Genomic DNA, 17,009 nt, shown 5'->3' with positions numbered 1-17,009 from the left:
ACACCCATCTTGTGAGCAACAGCAGCATACATCTCCTTGGCAGTGTCCATAACATCATGTGTGCTGACCGACAAGTTCCGCTTTGCCTGTCACACGAAAACAACAACATTAGGTAATGTTTTACTTCATGGATGTTAAACTGAGCTTTGGTGGACATAAATATTTTTCATTAACAGTTTCAGTATGTACAATATAAGTTATATGTATAGTACTTATAACTTATAACTGGTAATGAATGACAGATAAATCAAAATACATCAGAACTTATCTAAATGAATAATTTATCCTCATAAATCAAATAAATGAAACCTAACCGTACTGCAGCAACCTAACCCTGTGGACCAATGGCTGAGCATGGCAAGATTGCACGCTGTGTAATGTTCCCCCTCAATCATGTGCCATTTATCAATTCAGCTAATGTAAGTAAATTATCCTTACCTAACTGATTTGCAACAGAAATGAATGTCAGGCTGAATAAAAGTACATCAATCTGTATAAAAAATAGTTTTGTCCACCAAAGCAGAGCTTCAACATGAAGTAAAATTATACCCAACATAAGAAAGATGACCAGTTGGCCATTGATGCAATAGGCAGCACCTGTTTAATAATTAACCTGAGTTAATGGCCTTAGATATTCATCCCAACAAACAAAAACAAAACAAAATACCTGTTGCTGCAGATATCTCCCTAGCAGCTGTTCAGTCTTGAGTAGCACTTGATTGCGACTTCACATAGCTTGGGTACCAGCTTCTGATGAAGCTATTTTCATGTAGGACTTGATATGCTCACGGTTTTGGTAAATTCCACGCACTGTTGACTCATTTATTCCAAACTTTCTCCCAACACCACACTTTGTTTCACCTTTATCAATCATCTTCACAATTTCTAACTTCTGAGCATAGGTTAAGTTCTTCCTTTTTTTAACTTCTCGCACAGGTGCCGCAGTCTTCCTCAGGGCAATAGTGGGACGACGGGATGGAGGCGGCTTTGTCATTGTTATGTAGCAGCCACAAATATGTGCTGGACACTCAGCTACTGCTTTGCCTTCATGGTAGACTTGTGTCATGGGCTGAATGCGTTCGTAAATTAAATAAACGATATATAATGCCTATCAAAAACAAGTTATTCCATTATCCAGTAGAAATAAAAAAAAATTTAACTTTTCCAACTGTCTGCTCATGGAACCATCCATTCTATCATTAGAAATCAAGTATTAGAACTCCCACCAATATACTGGCCAGTTATTAATAACAAAAAACAAATCACATTAAAATTGCTATAATATAAAGAGAACAACATCAAACTTATTGTAAAGCTTGCGTCACTACTATTAATTGGGGAAACATATGAATAACTACTGAATGACAGTCGCGCAATAGCAGTAATTTCGTGCACAATATAGACATTTGTGCAGCTTTTTAAGTATATGCATGATAACAATAAAATGTGATAACGGAGGGCGTGATAGCAGAGGATTAGGTGTACGTGAAGAAGTGGATAAATTTTCACTATCTTCAAGAATGTAAGTGATTCAGCTCACATCAATCCCACAACACAACCACAAAACTCACAATGAAATGCTGTTCACTTAATCCAGAAAATTACTTACAGTTGATATATTCCTGTATAGGATCTTTCCGTCTTTCTCAAATGCTTGGAACTTCTGCAGGAGAGACTTGCCATCAATCCTCCATATGGGTGGGTTCTCCATCATCTCCATGTCCTTCTTGGCCATCACAAAGTCACCACTCTGTCACAGTGATGTTAATTAGTAATTGTTTCCAATCATCCCAACATGTTCTTTTTTCATACTATTGCTTTCAAAAGGATTGGCAAATAATTCACAAATACCCCATCAGGTAGGTGATCTGATCACTGCCAACTGCAAGCTGCAATCTAAGACTAAACTTAAAACTACAATTTCATTTAAGACTCAGTTTAGTGTATTGGTCTGGTGGTGCAATGACATATTGGTTTGTAGTGACTTGGTGACAAGAGCAAAATCCAAATATTTCAAGACCATTAAAAATTTTCAAACATGGTACAAGAAATTAATGGATTGTACTGAAGTTCCTTTTTCATTGCCACAAGCTGAAACCTGTTCTTGAGCTTTCCATCCAAGACACTAACCTTGAATTGGGACTCTACCATTTCAAGTTGCTCCGCCGTCAGCTCCGGTCCCTCGGGCACCATGATGTTTTGAGTCTGCCGCTGCACTTGGCCTCCAGCATAATTGTATGCTGAACTCAACTGTGCAGGGCCTCTCCTTTCATTCATCTGCAAATACACCAATGGATTATTTGCTGGCAATGGACCTGTCCTATCTAACATCAGTAGATTATTTGCTGGCAACTGACAAATTAAAAAATTCTCGTTACATTCATTCTCAAAGAATTTCTTTCTTAGTCTTTCAAGTTGCTGTCATGTCACATTTGGAAGCGTGGAATCTGCTTAAGTCTCACTGGTAGGCATGATGGTTACTTGATGAGCATCAAGAGCATACCAGCAGACAGAACCTTGCATATTATGATACATGGCACTGTCCACTCACACCATATCCTCCTAACACTCCAAGTTCTGAAGTTAACTGTAATGCCTAGTCATTCTGGTTGAAGAAGTACTTGTACTATTAAGCTCCCAAGGTATTTCCTTACAAAATAAATACAAAAAGCAAATATGATGGAAACTGTTAGTACTTCAATATATGAGTTTAATTTGTTCCGTGATGGAGCTCATATCTCAAATTGCTTGTAACTCAAATAAATTTTCCCCACTGAAATTAACTGAAATGCCATTAATCCACTCCAACTTTTAAAAAAGCACCCTAACTTTTTCATGCATTTTTAGGTAAGAAAAGCTATTTATAAATAACAAATATTGTATAAAAACATAATAAAACATAACAAGAGATTACAAATAGATAAACTGGTTTCATATAGAATATTTGTCTTGGAGGGGTGCATTCCATGGGATGCTACCCTGCCTCATCTCTTGACACCCACTCCTTCACTTGGGACTGTCGATCAGCTGGAGTGTACAAATATAACCACCCACAGGAGACTGGCTGCTCTATTAATCGCAGAAGAGCTCATTGACAATCCTGTAAACACTATTCATATAACAAATGAAATTTTAAGTAGGCACAACAAGGAGAGAGAGAGAGAGAGAGAGAGAGAGAGAGAGAGAGAGAGAGAGAGAGAGAGAGAGAGAGAGAGAGAGAGAGAGAGAGAGAGAGAGAGAGAATAAAGGCCACAGATTTGTTTACAACATTGTTCCTTCCCCTAGGGATTAACCCCTTCCTTACCGCAGCCACCCCCCGATATAAACAAAGCGTTCCCCTCCTATACCGCAGCCCCTGCCCGTGCGCACGTGCCTCACGGCCAGATCTACACATTATATTTCTTTCTAACTCAGTGTTATGTACTTTTTTCTAAAAATATTTTTGTCATTTTATTAATAAAAGAAAACGTAAACATAATCATAAATTGTGCACTAATCATAAATTCAGCACCACACACACTGCACCTGGTGAGGGTGGCCCTGAGGCAGTCATAACTAGGCTGCTCCCCCTCACTTGCCGAGAGGGTTTCAACACTGCTGTCACTATCACTCTCTCCTATTTCTTTTCAGGATCATAGTCTGAATCATATTCATCTGGAGAGTCTTCCAGTATATCCTCACTATCTGTCTCATAATTATGATAATCCTCATCGCTGCTACACGAAGCAGACGCCATTATCTCTAACTAGAGGCAATAGAACAGTTTCACCACGGCCGATACTAGAGAACTGATGTTCTTGGGGGGACTGTGGGAATAATATATGTCAAAGAATAGTGATTGGCTTTATAGTTTATGCATGAAAAATTAACTTCGATATTGATTGGCTAGTGGGGGGGATGGTTTTGTTACGCTGGGGTGGCTAAAAATAATGCCTCCAGTGTTTGTTTGTTTATAGTGAACCACGTGGAGCATGAAAAAGGTAAAATCCGCACTCAGGCCACGGTTATACACGGAAATGTATTGGTGTGGTACGCACGTACCACGGCGGCATCTTGCGGTACCACGAGGTCGCTTTTGCGCGTGGTACGCACGTACCACAAAACAGTCTTGCGGTATGGAAGGGGTTAAGCACTCACACACAACACTTATGTTTTTCTATCATTTCTTAATACACTTCTATTGAAATAATTCTTTTCTTCTTTTTGCCACTATCCTTTGCACTCATTTTCTTCTGCCCCATGTTACCAAACACAAAAAGTTAAGTAAATTGTGTAAAAATTATGAAAGAACGAGCACAGTACACACGATCCAACTTGCTGTGCAGGAAACTACTGGCTCAACTGAAGTTGACTAGCAGCAGCATTCTGAAACATGACTCATATCTCTAAAATTTTGCTCACATTTAAAAAAAAGTGACTTGTATCTCAAAAAACTCGTAAGTTAAGATGTTAATGTATTTGGCATTCCACGATCTCCATTACCTTAATTCATTTCAAGACATTTTTCCCTGACCCTTGCTTACTCTAACACCTGCAAGGGGGCTGGCAACTAAGTGGGCATTTTTTCCCCCCTTGGCTGGGTTTTCCTTCTTACATGAATAAATAAATATATAAAAAGAAATAATAAAATAAAAAATAAATAATAAATAAAAAATAAATTAATTAAACAAATAAATTTTCCTGTCCTGTACCTCTTCACTTACCATGACCACAACACTGTCCTGCCCACCACCCTCTGTTCTAGTGTTTCCTTCAGTAGTTGGTTTGGGCAGGATCTTGACAGGCTGGTACGATGGGGGCCGGCCTCTTCTCTTAGGTGGACTACCAGTGGTAGTGGTGGTGGTGGTGGTGGTGGTAGCAGTGGTGGTGATAATGGTGGAAGTGGTGGTGGGAGATTTGCTAGCAGATGCAGAATTTTCTTTATCGAGAGTTCGTTTGATTCCTCGACCTCGGCCTTGAGGAGAGAAAACGCCTTAAAGTTAAGGCAGGATGGATCAGTCACTATGAGGCAGTGGAAGATGAGACAATGAGTGGTTAGTGTCATGGCAGGGGACAAAGGCAAAATAATAACTGGCAACAACCTTTCATAAAGTTTATGAAAACATTATTTACATTAACACCACATAAGGCTGAACATAACCTTTGCATTCTTCTTATTAGTAAAAATAAGGATATGAGAGAAGTAACTGTTGACATCATGATATAAAGAAATATAATCTAAATCTAAATTAACCTATTAAAGAGATAAAAGCAGTACCATGCATATTACATGCCAAGCAGAAATATTCCCTAACAAAATAGTCATTATTTATCAAAACATTAAAACAATCTTGAGAGAATGAATTATACATAAACTGCAATAGAGATTTAAAACTAGTACTATTACTGACTATAATCTAATCATAAAATATATATTCAGACAAGATTTCAAGTTCCATGAGATGACAGGTGACAGCAGACAAGCCAACATGCAGACCTGCCTTGCATCACCTAAACACTGAACTAGTGTATGAACAATCCTGCATTACACAACACTCAATTTTGAGCCAATAATTTTGGTACAATTTATTTACCCTAAGAGAAATTTAATTCACAGCAAAACATTTTGTTAGGTGCCCAAACAAGACATCTTGCAAATCATCAGGTTGCTGCTAACAAGGAGGATATGTTCCACTAATGGTCAGTATTTGATGTGAATGCGAATATTGACAAAATATTGTTATAGTTCTGATCTGGCTGGGATAGGTCCCTTAAAAATTCAAACAATATTTTCAGCCTATCAAACACCTCTCTACATCTGAAAGTAACAAATATGTAGGACTTCATGGAACATCAAAAAGTTTATTAATGAAATGTGGAGAAAGAAATTCATTAGCATATCTCAAATGTTAGTCTCATTATAAAATAGCAGAGATAAAACAAATTATGCACAGGTAGTCCACATTACACAATTCACCTTTATACAAAATTTCACTTTTTACAATATTTGTTTTTTTTTTACTATTCTAGTTCTGCTCTATGATTGGTTGTTTCACTTTTACAATATCTTGAGTATGCATTCATTCGCTCTTCAGGAAATTACAGTGAACCTTCATTTTTCTTTTCAGGTTCAGTTATCACCCTTCCCTTTTTACAGTTGAAATTTAAGTATTTTCATACGACACAGTATGAAATCCCACTTTATCATGAAAAAATTGGTCATTTTATTTTTAAAAAATATAAAGTAAATCATAGCATGGCCAGTGTTCTTCTAAATCTATTAATAGTGGTGTTCCTCAGAGTTCTGTCCTGTCACCCACTCTCTTTCTATTATTCATTAATGATCTTCTTAACCAAACTTCTTGTCCTATCCACTCCTATGCTGATGATACCACCCTACATCTTTCCACATCCTTTCAGAGACATCCAACCCTTCAGGAAGTCAACAGATCACACAGCGACGCCACAGAATGTCTGACTTCTGATCTTTCAAAGATTTCCAATGGGGGCAGAGAAAATCTAAGTTTTCAATGCCTCAAAATTTCAATTCCTCCATCTATCAATTTGACACAACCTTCCAGACAACTATCTCCTCTTCTTCAATGACACTCAACTGTCTGACTCTTCCATGCTGAATATCCTCTGTCTGTCCTTTACTCATAATCTTTACTGAAAACTTCACATCTCATCTCTTGCTATAACATGAAAATGAAACATCGTGTAATAGTGAATCAGCAAGCAGGGAAAGCCTGTACACCTACATTGATATAAAGCTGGTGATTCCAACCAAGGTTAGATAAAGAGCCAGCGACTTACCTCTATGTGGTGTGCCTCCTCTGCCTCTCCCCCTACCTCGCCTCGGCTTCTCCTCTTCATCATCACTGGCCGCACTCGTCTAAACAAGAAAAAGCCTGTGAGGATTCTGCAGAGGTAACCATGCCTTTCTTATATAGGAGGGGCACAAGCCAAGGGCAACAAAAAGATCCAAGAAAAGAAAGGCCCACTGAGGCTCCAGTCCTTTAAGAAAATAAAAAGGATGATCCAAATTTGAAGGATGTCTCATACTATGAAATGAGAAAAAAATGAAACTATCACATTGGGTGGCTTATAGGACACATGAGCTCATAAGATCTTTAGGTAGGTACTATAGGGAGGAATGGAGAGAGAGAGAGAGAGAGAGAGAGAGAGAGAGAGAGAGAGAGAGAGAGAGAGAGAGAGAGAGAGAGAGAGAGAGAGAGAGAGAGAGAGAGAGAGAGAGAGAGAGAGAGAGAGAGAACGGCCATGTTGCGCTCGTGTTTGTCAGGCAGTATTTGTGTAATTCGTTCAGTTGTCATCCTGTGGTTGTCTGTTGTCACTAAACATGGCATTGTTATCAATATACCTTCGAGGAGTAACATCTCATCTTTATCATGTGAGGCATGTGGCCACTGTGCTAGTGTCATACTGGAATTGTGGAAAATAATTGATAGCAACATGGTATATCGTTAAATTGTTGTCCTCTGCTCGTTGGAATCTTGGTAATATTGTGTGTTCCTCCAACAACTGTCGTGTGACTATCTAGCAGCTTTCATTAGCCCTGGGATTCATCGGTTATTGTGCAAATAGTGCAAGACATGCTCAATTGTGCAACATTTGCCTCTCATCGTGCTTTAGTGGGAGCAATGGGCCAGCTGGGCTGAAGGTCACAAATACTGAGACAAAATACACACACCTTGCACAGGAGGGAATTTGCTTAAACATATACACAAATTTATGTGTCCATATTCTTACAAAATCACTGATAAATTATTTCTGCCATTTCACCAAGAAAATATAGAGATTGTATAATTAACTCAAAATTGAGAAATACAAGATTATACTGTTTTGCTCTTTCATCATTTTATACTGAGGCTCAAGGACACCAATACCAAGATCAAGATCAAAATAAGCACAAGTCTAAGATTAACTTAAAGATGGCAAATATGGTATATATAAAAAAAAAAAAAAAAAAAAAAAAAAAAAAAAAACTGCTTGTAGTCAGCCGTGACTCTGTCTCAAAAGAGTTAAACAAGGGGAGCACGTGGTGATGTGACTTAGTTTGATCCACACATAAGTTCTAGCACAGGAGTCATATTCCAAACAAAGGTTATATGACAGGCTTTTTTTTCAGATCCAAATAGAACATATGAAGCATTGAGTGAAAGCAGGTCTTGTCTGACACAGAGGCCCTTTTAGGGTTAGTACACTATCATATTCTCCAGTTCCTCTTCTAATAGCACACCAATGAGTTATGAGGAAAAATCCTCTCAACAAAGGTGAAAATACCCATTTCATAGAGGTTACTTTACTGACTGACTGCACTACTTAAAAAGATATAAGTTCTGCCTAGGTATCATTAAGTCCATTCAGAGAGTTCTTATTGTTTAACACCATCTTCACCAAGTCCTGAACCTTGGAAACCAACACTAATTCCAGTGACACTTAGATTGATATTCTTTATGTATTCATGCAAAAACACGCCTCTATCATCTGATACGTATGTAAATCCAACATAGCGGTAAGATGGTCCAGACCACCAGGTCACCACTCACAAAAAATTCAGCCAATGAACGTCATTTCTTTGTTTACCCTCACATGGATGGAAGTGTTTATTTTCATCATAGTATTGTTCCAAAAATGAAAGCAGATGTTTTCAGCCACATTTAGAAATATATATACATATCACCAAGATACTATCTTTATCAGTTGAAAAGACATACCATTTTGAAGGTCAACAAACTTTAAGGATACAAGCAACTCCCGCTTAACGAAGGTTCACACAACAAAATTTCACTACAACGAAGGTTTCCTTTTACTACCATCTGCTCGTTTAACGAACACCAAACTCGCTTTAATGAAGTTTTATCCAGGTAATTTTTTCCTAGTTTGAAAGCCCCACCGTATCACGCAAGTCGACAGGCTTTTGAATACACCAGCGCCTCTCGTGGACAAAACGCGCACAACTCACTCGCCCTGTTCAAAACAATAACAGCGTCAGCAGCAGCTCGTCTTCCCTAGTTCAACTTACCACCAAAACGCCCTGTAACGTCACCTAGCGTTGCTAAGAAGACCAGGAAGTCTCTTACTCTTGAAGTGAAGCTGGATATTATTCACAGACACGAGGCGAGGAAACTAATAGCATTGCTCGCCACCAACTTGACTCCATCTACTGTCTCTACTATTTCCAAGTCAGCAGACTCTATTAAGAAGGCTGGTGAGACCGTATCTTCCTTGCAAGCTAAAAGAACCACCTGAACTCGTGACTCTACAATGGATAAAATGGAAAGCCTTATGGAAATGTGGTACATAAGTTTTGTATGTGATACAATGATGCACCCTTTGTTTACATTCCACAGGTTGCCGGTTAGTGTCTTTCCCATTTCACTCTCCCTCTTCATAAATTTAAGATCATTAACATTATAAAGTTACTTACATACATACATTAGTGTACATTATAATGACTTAAATTAAGCTGCCTTAATGTTTAACTTCATAATTTTTACTTTCATTAAACCTTTCACTGTACTATGATGCACTCTCACTTTGTTTAGTCTCAATGGAAGTTCAAGTCACGGGTTAAACTTGTTATAATCGGTTCGCTTAACGAAGTTTCACTTAACGAAGGGTTTTTAGGAACGTAACCCCTTCGTTAAGAGGGATGATTTGCCTGTATTTTCTCATTTTCTACAACATAACATTAGAGACCTTATTCCACTCAATCTCATAAACCAAATTAGACAAACTAAGAAACAGATGTATAGTGAGAATCCACTGTATATATATTCCTTTGTGTGTGTATCATATCCAGATGGCCCACTTAATCCTAAACAATGCCTAAATAACCTCATATGTAAGGTCACAAGGAAATACGAAGGTGTCATACACCAGCTAATGATACCAATAGTTCAGCATCACCTGAATTTTAGCTGCCTCACCTTTTTGTCTACTGGATTGAAGTCAGGGTCATCATCTGAGTCACTGAGATGGAAGTCTGGGTCTGAGTCTGCCAGGCCATCAGACTCCACTTCAGTGTTGCCGTACCGCTTCACTGCCCGGGATGTTCTCCGCAGGTTCTCTCTCTGTGGTCTTGTCTCTGCCAGATCAGGGAAAATTTGTGTGATTACTTGAAAACATTACCAGAATGTGTGTGTGTGTGTGTGTTTCACTGTTTGATCTGCTGCAGTCTCTGACGAGACAGCTAGACGTTACCCTACGGAGCGAGCTCAGAGCTCATTATTTCCGATCTTCAGACAGGCCTGAGACCTGGCACGCACCACACACCGGGACAACAAGGTCACAACTTCTCGATTTACATCCAGTACCTACTCACTGCTAGGTGAACAGGGGCTACACTTGAAAGGAGACACACCCAAATATCTCCACCCGGCTGGGGAATCGAACCCCGGTCCTCTGGCTTGTGAAACCAGCGCTCTAACCAGGTGTGTGTGTATTTACCTAATTGTATTTACCTAATTGTAACATACGGGAAAAGAGCTATGCTCGTGTTGTCCCGTCTCCATATCTATTAATGTCCAGCTTTTTCTTAAAATCATGAATATTCCTTGCGTTGACCACTTCCACGTCTAAACTATTCCATGCTTCCACCCTTCTATGAGGGAAGCTATATTTTTTCACATCTCTCCTATAAGTGGCCATTTTTAGTTTTTTCCCATGCCCTCTCGACATTCTTCCATTCCACATACACAGATCTTCCCTATCCATTTTTCCATGCCAATCATCACTCTGTATATTGCTATCAGGTCTCCCCTTTCTCTTCTGTTTTCCAGGGTTGGAAGTTGCATTCTTTTCAGTCTGTCTTCATAAGTCAAATCTCTTAAGTCAGGCACCATTTTCGTTGCAGCCCTCTGTACTTTCTCTAGTTTCCTTATGTGTTTCTTTAAGTTCGAGCCCACTGTATTGTTGCATATTCAAGCCTCGGTCTTATCATTGCAGTAATTATTTTCTTCATCATTTCTTCATCTAGATATACGAACGCCACTCTTATGTTCCTCAATAAGTTCAATACTTCTCCAATTATTTTGTTTATATGTCTCTCTGGCGATAGGTCATTGGTAATTGTCACCCCAAGGTCTTTTTCTTCATGACTGGTTTTATGTCTTCATTTCCTATCTTGTACATACTCCTGATTCTTCTTTCACTCTTGCCAAACTCTATTTTCTTGCATTTTGTCGTGTTGAACTCCATTTGCCATGTACAGCTCCATTTCCATATTCTGTCCAAGTCTTCCTGGAGTAGTTCGCAATCTTTGTCACATCTCACTTTTCTTAACAATTTTGCATCGTCTGCAAATAGGCTCACATAACTGGACACCCCATCCACCATGTCATTTATGTAGACTGCGAACATTACTGGTGCCAACACTGATCCCTGTGGAACTCCACTCTCCACCAATCCCCATTCTGATGGTCTGTCCTTAATTATTGTTCTCATTTCTCTTCCTACCAAAAGTCTTCCATCCATTTTAGTAAACTGCCATGCACTCCTCCTACCATTTCAAGTTTCCAGATCAGTCTCTGGTGTGGTACCTTATCAAAGGCCTTTTTTAAATCCAGATATATTCCATCAGCCCAACCATCTCTTTCCTGTATTACATCTATCACCCTCGAATAGTAACATATCAGGTTTGTCGTGCATGAACGCCCTTTCCTAAAACCAAATTGACACTCACAAAGTATGTCATTTTTCTCCAAGAAGTCTGTCCATCTAGTCTTCACCACCCTCTCACACATCTTAGCTACCACACTTGTAAGTGACACTGGTCTATAGTTCAATGGGTCTCTCTTGTTACCTGATTTATAGATTGGGACAATGTTAGCTCTTTTCCAGTCTTGGGGCACTACACCTTCCCTTAATGAGGCATCAATTACTTCACAAACTTTTTCTGCCAATTGCTCCCTGCATTCTCTTAAAATCCATCCTGATACCCCATCAGGTCCCACAGCTTTTCTCACTTCTAAACTCCCCATCATGTTCTTGATCTCCTCCACAGTTACTTGAAACTCCTTCATAATCCCTTTCTGTTCCATTACCAGTGGTTTGTCAAAAGCAGTCTCCTTTGTGAATACCTTCCGAAAGCATCCATTCATAGCCTCTGCCATTTCCTGGGATCTTCACTGTATACTCCATTTACTTCTAAACTTTCAATACTTTCTCTATTTTTGATGTTGTTGTTCACATGTCTGTAAAAAGCCTTGGTTGGTCTTTACATTTATCAATTATATCCTTTTCTTGTTTCTTTCTTTCTTCTCTTCTAATCAACACATATTCATTTCTTGCTCTTTTGTAACTTTCCCACTGCTTAATCCGTCTTTTCCTTCTCCACCTCTTCCATGCATCCTCTTTTCTTGTTCTAGCCTTTTCACATCTATCGTTAAACCAGTCCTGCTTTCCAACTTCTCTATGTTGTCTTATTGGTACAAATTTTTCTCACCTTCTTTGTATATTTTTATAAATTCCTTCCACTTTTCATTTGCTCCTTAGCACTCTTGAATTTCATCCAATTTGTCTCTTGAAAGAATTTCTTTAGGTTTCCAAAATCTGTCTTGGCATAATTCCATCTTCCCACTTTATATTCTTCATTTCTTCTAGATTTCTCTTCGTCTATCACCTTGAACTCCAAAACTGCATGATCACTCTTTGCTAAAGGGCACTCCACCCTCATCTCCTCAATGACCATTGGCTCTGTACTAAAGACCAAGTCCAGTCTTGACGATGCTCCCTCTCCTCCAAACCTAGTATCTTCTTTGACCCACTGAGTTAACACATTTTCCATTGCCAGTGTCAATAGTGTATTTCCCCATGTTGTCTCTGATCCTTCCATTGACCAGTCCTCCCAACACACCTCTTTACAATTAAAATCTCCCATCATTATAGTTCGTTCACAGCCACCCAACATTTCTTCCAGACATGTTCCTGTATCACTTATCATTTCTTCATATTCCTGTACTGACCATGCATTTGTCTTAGGTGGTACGTACACCACTATGTAGTGCCTCTTTTTCCTTCATTAGTTTCTGCTCTGATCTTTAGCACTTCTGCCTTTCCCATACCTTTTTCACTTGATCCACCTTTATATCTTTTTAACCAGCAACATCACTCCTCCTCCCATCTTACCTACTCTATTTCTTTTCCAAACGTTATATTTCCTTCTCCAACCTTCATCAGGTCTTCTCCTCTCTCAGTTTTGTTTCAGTAAGACCCACAATATCTGGGTTCTTGTCCCTCAAGTAATCGTTGAGTTCTAAAATCCCGATATCACTCCATTTATGTTGGAATACATTACATTTCGCTCATATGTAAGTTTCTTTAGTCCTTTCTTGCTGTACTTTTCTGGGTTATGAACCACTTCCTCAGTCTCATATCCAAGATTCTCCAGAAAAACTCTTTCTTCTCTTCTTCTGTCCTCTCTTCATTTTTTTCAAAGCCTCCTTTCTCAACTCATTTAACATTTCTCTTTCCTTTTCACCGAGATCTCTTCTCAACCAAATCTTCCTTGTTGTTTCCTGCTGGGCTAGCCTCCATGACTTCTCCACCAATTCATCTACATCCTTTTGTGACTTAAGTTTGATTCTTATTGGCCTCATACCTTCTCTTGTGAACTTTCCAATTCTATGGAAGTCCTCTATTTCTTGTACTAGGTCTTTTCCTCCTCTTGCACCACATTAATGATATTATTTATCACCTTTTTATGTTTTCTCTCTCTCCATTTTACTCGGTGTCTTATCCTCCTCCACACCAAATATCACCACACATCTCTTTTTGTCTACAGTTTCCCTCACCAATGTCTCATTTGACTTAATAACCTTCACCACTTTCTCAGCTATCTTCTCTTCTATGATCTGTTGATCTATAATTTCAGCAAGGCCCAAAGTTTTCTCCCTGACTCTTTGATTTCCTTTTCCAGACTTGCAACTTTGTAATTTACCTCCTTTCTTTCCACTTCCTGACTTTTTTCCATTCAGCCTGCTTCTCCATCACTTTTCCTAGAGATTCTCCACATTTTTCGCAATTCACTTTAATTAGCTTAACTTCCTCTTTCAGTGCTGCATTTTCCTTCTTCATATCGGCACAGTCTCTTTACATTGTCATAACTCGTTTCCAGGCCCTCATACTTTTCAAACAGTTTTTCAATTTTACCTTCTAACTCCAGAATTTTCTTCACATAAGCGCTCTTCTCCATTATTCCTTGAAACCCTGTGAAGTCTGATTCCTCTTTCGAGTTCACGGCCGCCATGTTGCGCAGACGTAAACAAACCAGCTGATGGCTCAAACGCAGGCTACAGTTTATATTTACCTTCACTGGACATTATTTTGCTAATCAACAGTTAACATGACTATATGGAGACGGGACAAACATTACCAGCTCCTTTCCCACCTTGGTTACTCTTAGGTAACTGTAGAATTATAGATGATTGCTCTGGAGCTCAGCGACCACCTCCGCCATCGACGATGTCCCGTGTGTGTGTGTGTGTGTGTGTGTGTGTGTGTGTGTGTGTGTGTGTGTGTGTGTGTGTGTGTGTGCAATTTTGAAAAACTGTTCCATTATAATTTCTTTTAAAGTGAATGAACTAAAATATAACACTTTTGCAAGCAGACAATGAGTAAACCTTAAATTTCTAAGTCAGTTGTGTGACATACCACTTTGTGCTGCACCATTCTTGCGTCGCCCTCTCCTTGCCACATTGCGCCGGCCACCCTTAGAAGTCTCGCCACTCTCACTTGTGCTAGTTGCCTCAGAGCTGTTGGTGTTTTCCCCATCAGTGGCCTGGACCTCTTCTGGGATGTAGTCGGCAGAGGCTAATTCCTCCATTTCTACCTTAATCTCCTTATCGGCAAGTCCATCATCCTCTGGTGGATCAAAGGTTACTGAAGACTCTTCTTTCTTGATGTCAACATTAACTCCTTTCCCCTCCTTGTCTGATAACAATGAAAAAACAACACAGATTTTATAAGAGATGTACAAGTTCAACATCTTCCATACCTGTTCTCTGTCTCTTAGACTCTGTAGAAACATGCACTATCAATAGGAGAGATCACTAACTCCAGTTGCAGTTGCCAGATTTACCAGTTATAATGTTCCACATATTGCATATTATATATGTTTTGATATTCTACTATCATTTACCAAGATACTAAAATAGCTAGAGAATTTCTAAGCATGTATCTATGACATAAATGGTTTGATAGTAGAATTAAAGTTCTCTACATGCATTGTGTGCTTTTTATATTATCTCTATTCCTGGGACAAAAATAACTTTCTTCCTCAATTGATAAATCTAAGTTGGTATGAAATTTTTTTTTTTCTAGGAAGTACACTACAAGAAATCATGAATATATAAAGCCCCATAAATTAGTTCATTATCATAACTTAGAAAACAATCTGAAAATATGACTGTCTATTACCAAGCATATAATAACAAACCATACTTCAGCATAGACATTTTCATCATCATTGAGACCTAACGATGTTAGCTAATGGACAGTGGCCATCCTGACTTTTTTTTTTTTTTATTAATTTTTCTAATTTTTTTTTTTATAATATAAAGGCACAGCATGTTCAGGCTAATGCAAGATAGAGCTTAAAGACGTGTTGAATGCACTGCAGCAACCTCGGGCTATTCCAGTTTCAGCGGCAAATCTTCCTTTTCCTCGTAAATAAAACAGAACAAAAGTAGCCCTACACTTTCCATGTGAGCATTAACCTCTGCAGAGGCGAGGTAAAATGTGTGTTAAGGTTTTGTGCTGTATTAAAAATGAGAGCTTGGTATACCAGGCAACTATATTTTGCTTTATAAAATATAGTCATATAAACCCAAGTACCATATTTGATGGCTCATAAGATGCACCTTTTCTGGTAGTAGAAAAAAAAAAAAAAAAAAGTCTCAGTAAATGAGCCTGTGTCCTATGAAGCCAAGATTCAGCACTGAGGCACTGGTTGGTGGTAAGCCTATGTCAACAAAGGCACTAAAATCAAACCCCAGACATCTTTGCACATGTTAACAAAGTGATGATTGGTACTACACCACAAAACAATTCTTTCTTTCAAGGTAACAGTATATAATAGGTCATACTTACTGGTAATTTAAATAATCAGGAACAATTTGCCTAAGTGACCATGCACCATGCATTGCATGTACCAAAGCGAACGCAGTCAATTAATTGCAGCAATGTATTTCATGAAGAATAGAAAAAATGTTATGAATATTTTAAATAAAATACGTTTTAGAAAATAAGGTTGGTAAATCTGCTTTTACATATCCTTTAGCTTTCAAAATGTACTTAATTACTACATTAGAATTACATGTAGAGAAAAAAAAAAAATTATTACCTCTGTAGTCTCTCAGTCACTGTCGATGCCATATGCCAGATAGGTATGGTACATGTTTACATCTTAAAACAGGATGGGAGGGAGGCTACTAGGGGAGGCAGTAGTGTACTGGATAAGGTGGTGAGCGTGGGATCAGGCAGACATCCACGCGTAGGTTCGAATTCCACCACATACCACTTTGAAGCTATGCCATTTGTTGAGTGGTTTAAAGTTACCTACATGTCACCATGATACCCAGGTTCTAAGTGGTTACACCAAAGATGCACTTGGGTGGTGATATGAGCCCTAATATGGGTACCACTATAAATAAAATTGCCTGTGCTACTAATGGGCAGAAGCTGAACAGCACTTCCCACATATACTCTTCAAGTATAGCTACCTACAGGCACTCTAGGTCATAAAAAAAAAAAAAAAAAAAGTAAAGTTTATAAATGCAAAACATTGGGATCTAATAATTATCTAAATGCATGTGAGAGTCTTCAAATATCAGATGAAATCCTTCACATTATATTCAGGGCTTAAATCTGCTCATTTACCTTTCTTATTTTTTTCCAATGTCTGCCAAAACTGGATGCATCTTATGAGCCATCAAATATGGTAACTATAAAGAATATCATAGTAAAATAACAGCAGAAAATACCAGAAGGAGTCAAACCATGGTAAA

General features: G+C 38.6%; 1 protein-coding gene across 12 annotated transcripts in view; it reads right to left on the bottom strand.

The window, feature by feature from the left end:
* Nucleotides 1-17,009, bottom strand: part of LOC123506987 (glutamine and serine-rich protein 1-like) — a 37,134-nt gene that overhangs the window by 15,367 nt on the left and 4,758 nt on the right. For 4 of the 12 annotated variants that reach the window (XM_045259458.1, XM_045259464.1, XM_045259463.1 and 1 more), the window contains exons 3-8: nt 14,656-14,934; nt 9,933-10,090; nt 6,796-6,874; nt 4,692-4,972; nt 2,131-2,277; nt 1,610-1,750 (exon numbers count right to left, since the gene is read on the bottom strand). In XM_045259458.1, the coding sequence (XP_045115393.1) occupies nt 1,610-1,750; nt 2,131-2,277; nt 4,692-4,972; nt 6,796-6,874; nt 9,933-10,090; nt 14,656-14,934 (1,085 nt within the window). The remainder of the gene's footprint in view (nt 1-1,609; nt 1,751-2,130; nt 2,278-4,691; nt 4,973-6,795; nt 6,875-9,932; nt 10,091-14,655; nt 14,935-17,009) is intronic. The other 8 variants (XM_045259467.1, XM_045259469.1, XM_045259470.1 and 5 more) reach the window with 6 other exon arrangements.

The sequence above is a fragment of the Portunus trituberculatus genome, chromosome 21, assembly GCF_017591435.1.
Source record: "Portunus trituberculatus isolate SZX2019 chromosome 21, ASM1759143v1, whole genome shotgun sequence".
Classification (NCBI taxonomy): domain Eukaryota; kingdom Metazoa; phylum Arthropoda; class Malacostraca; order Decapoda; family Portunidae; genus Portunus; species Portunus trituberculatus.
The sequence above is the reverse complement of the archived record's forward strand: the minus strand, read 5'-3'. Positions and strand labels throughout refer to the sequence as shown.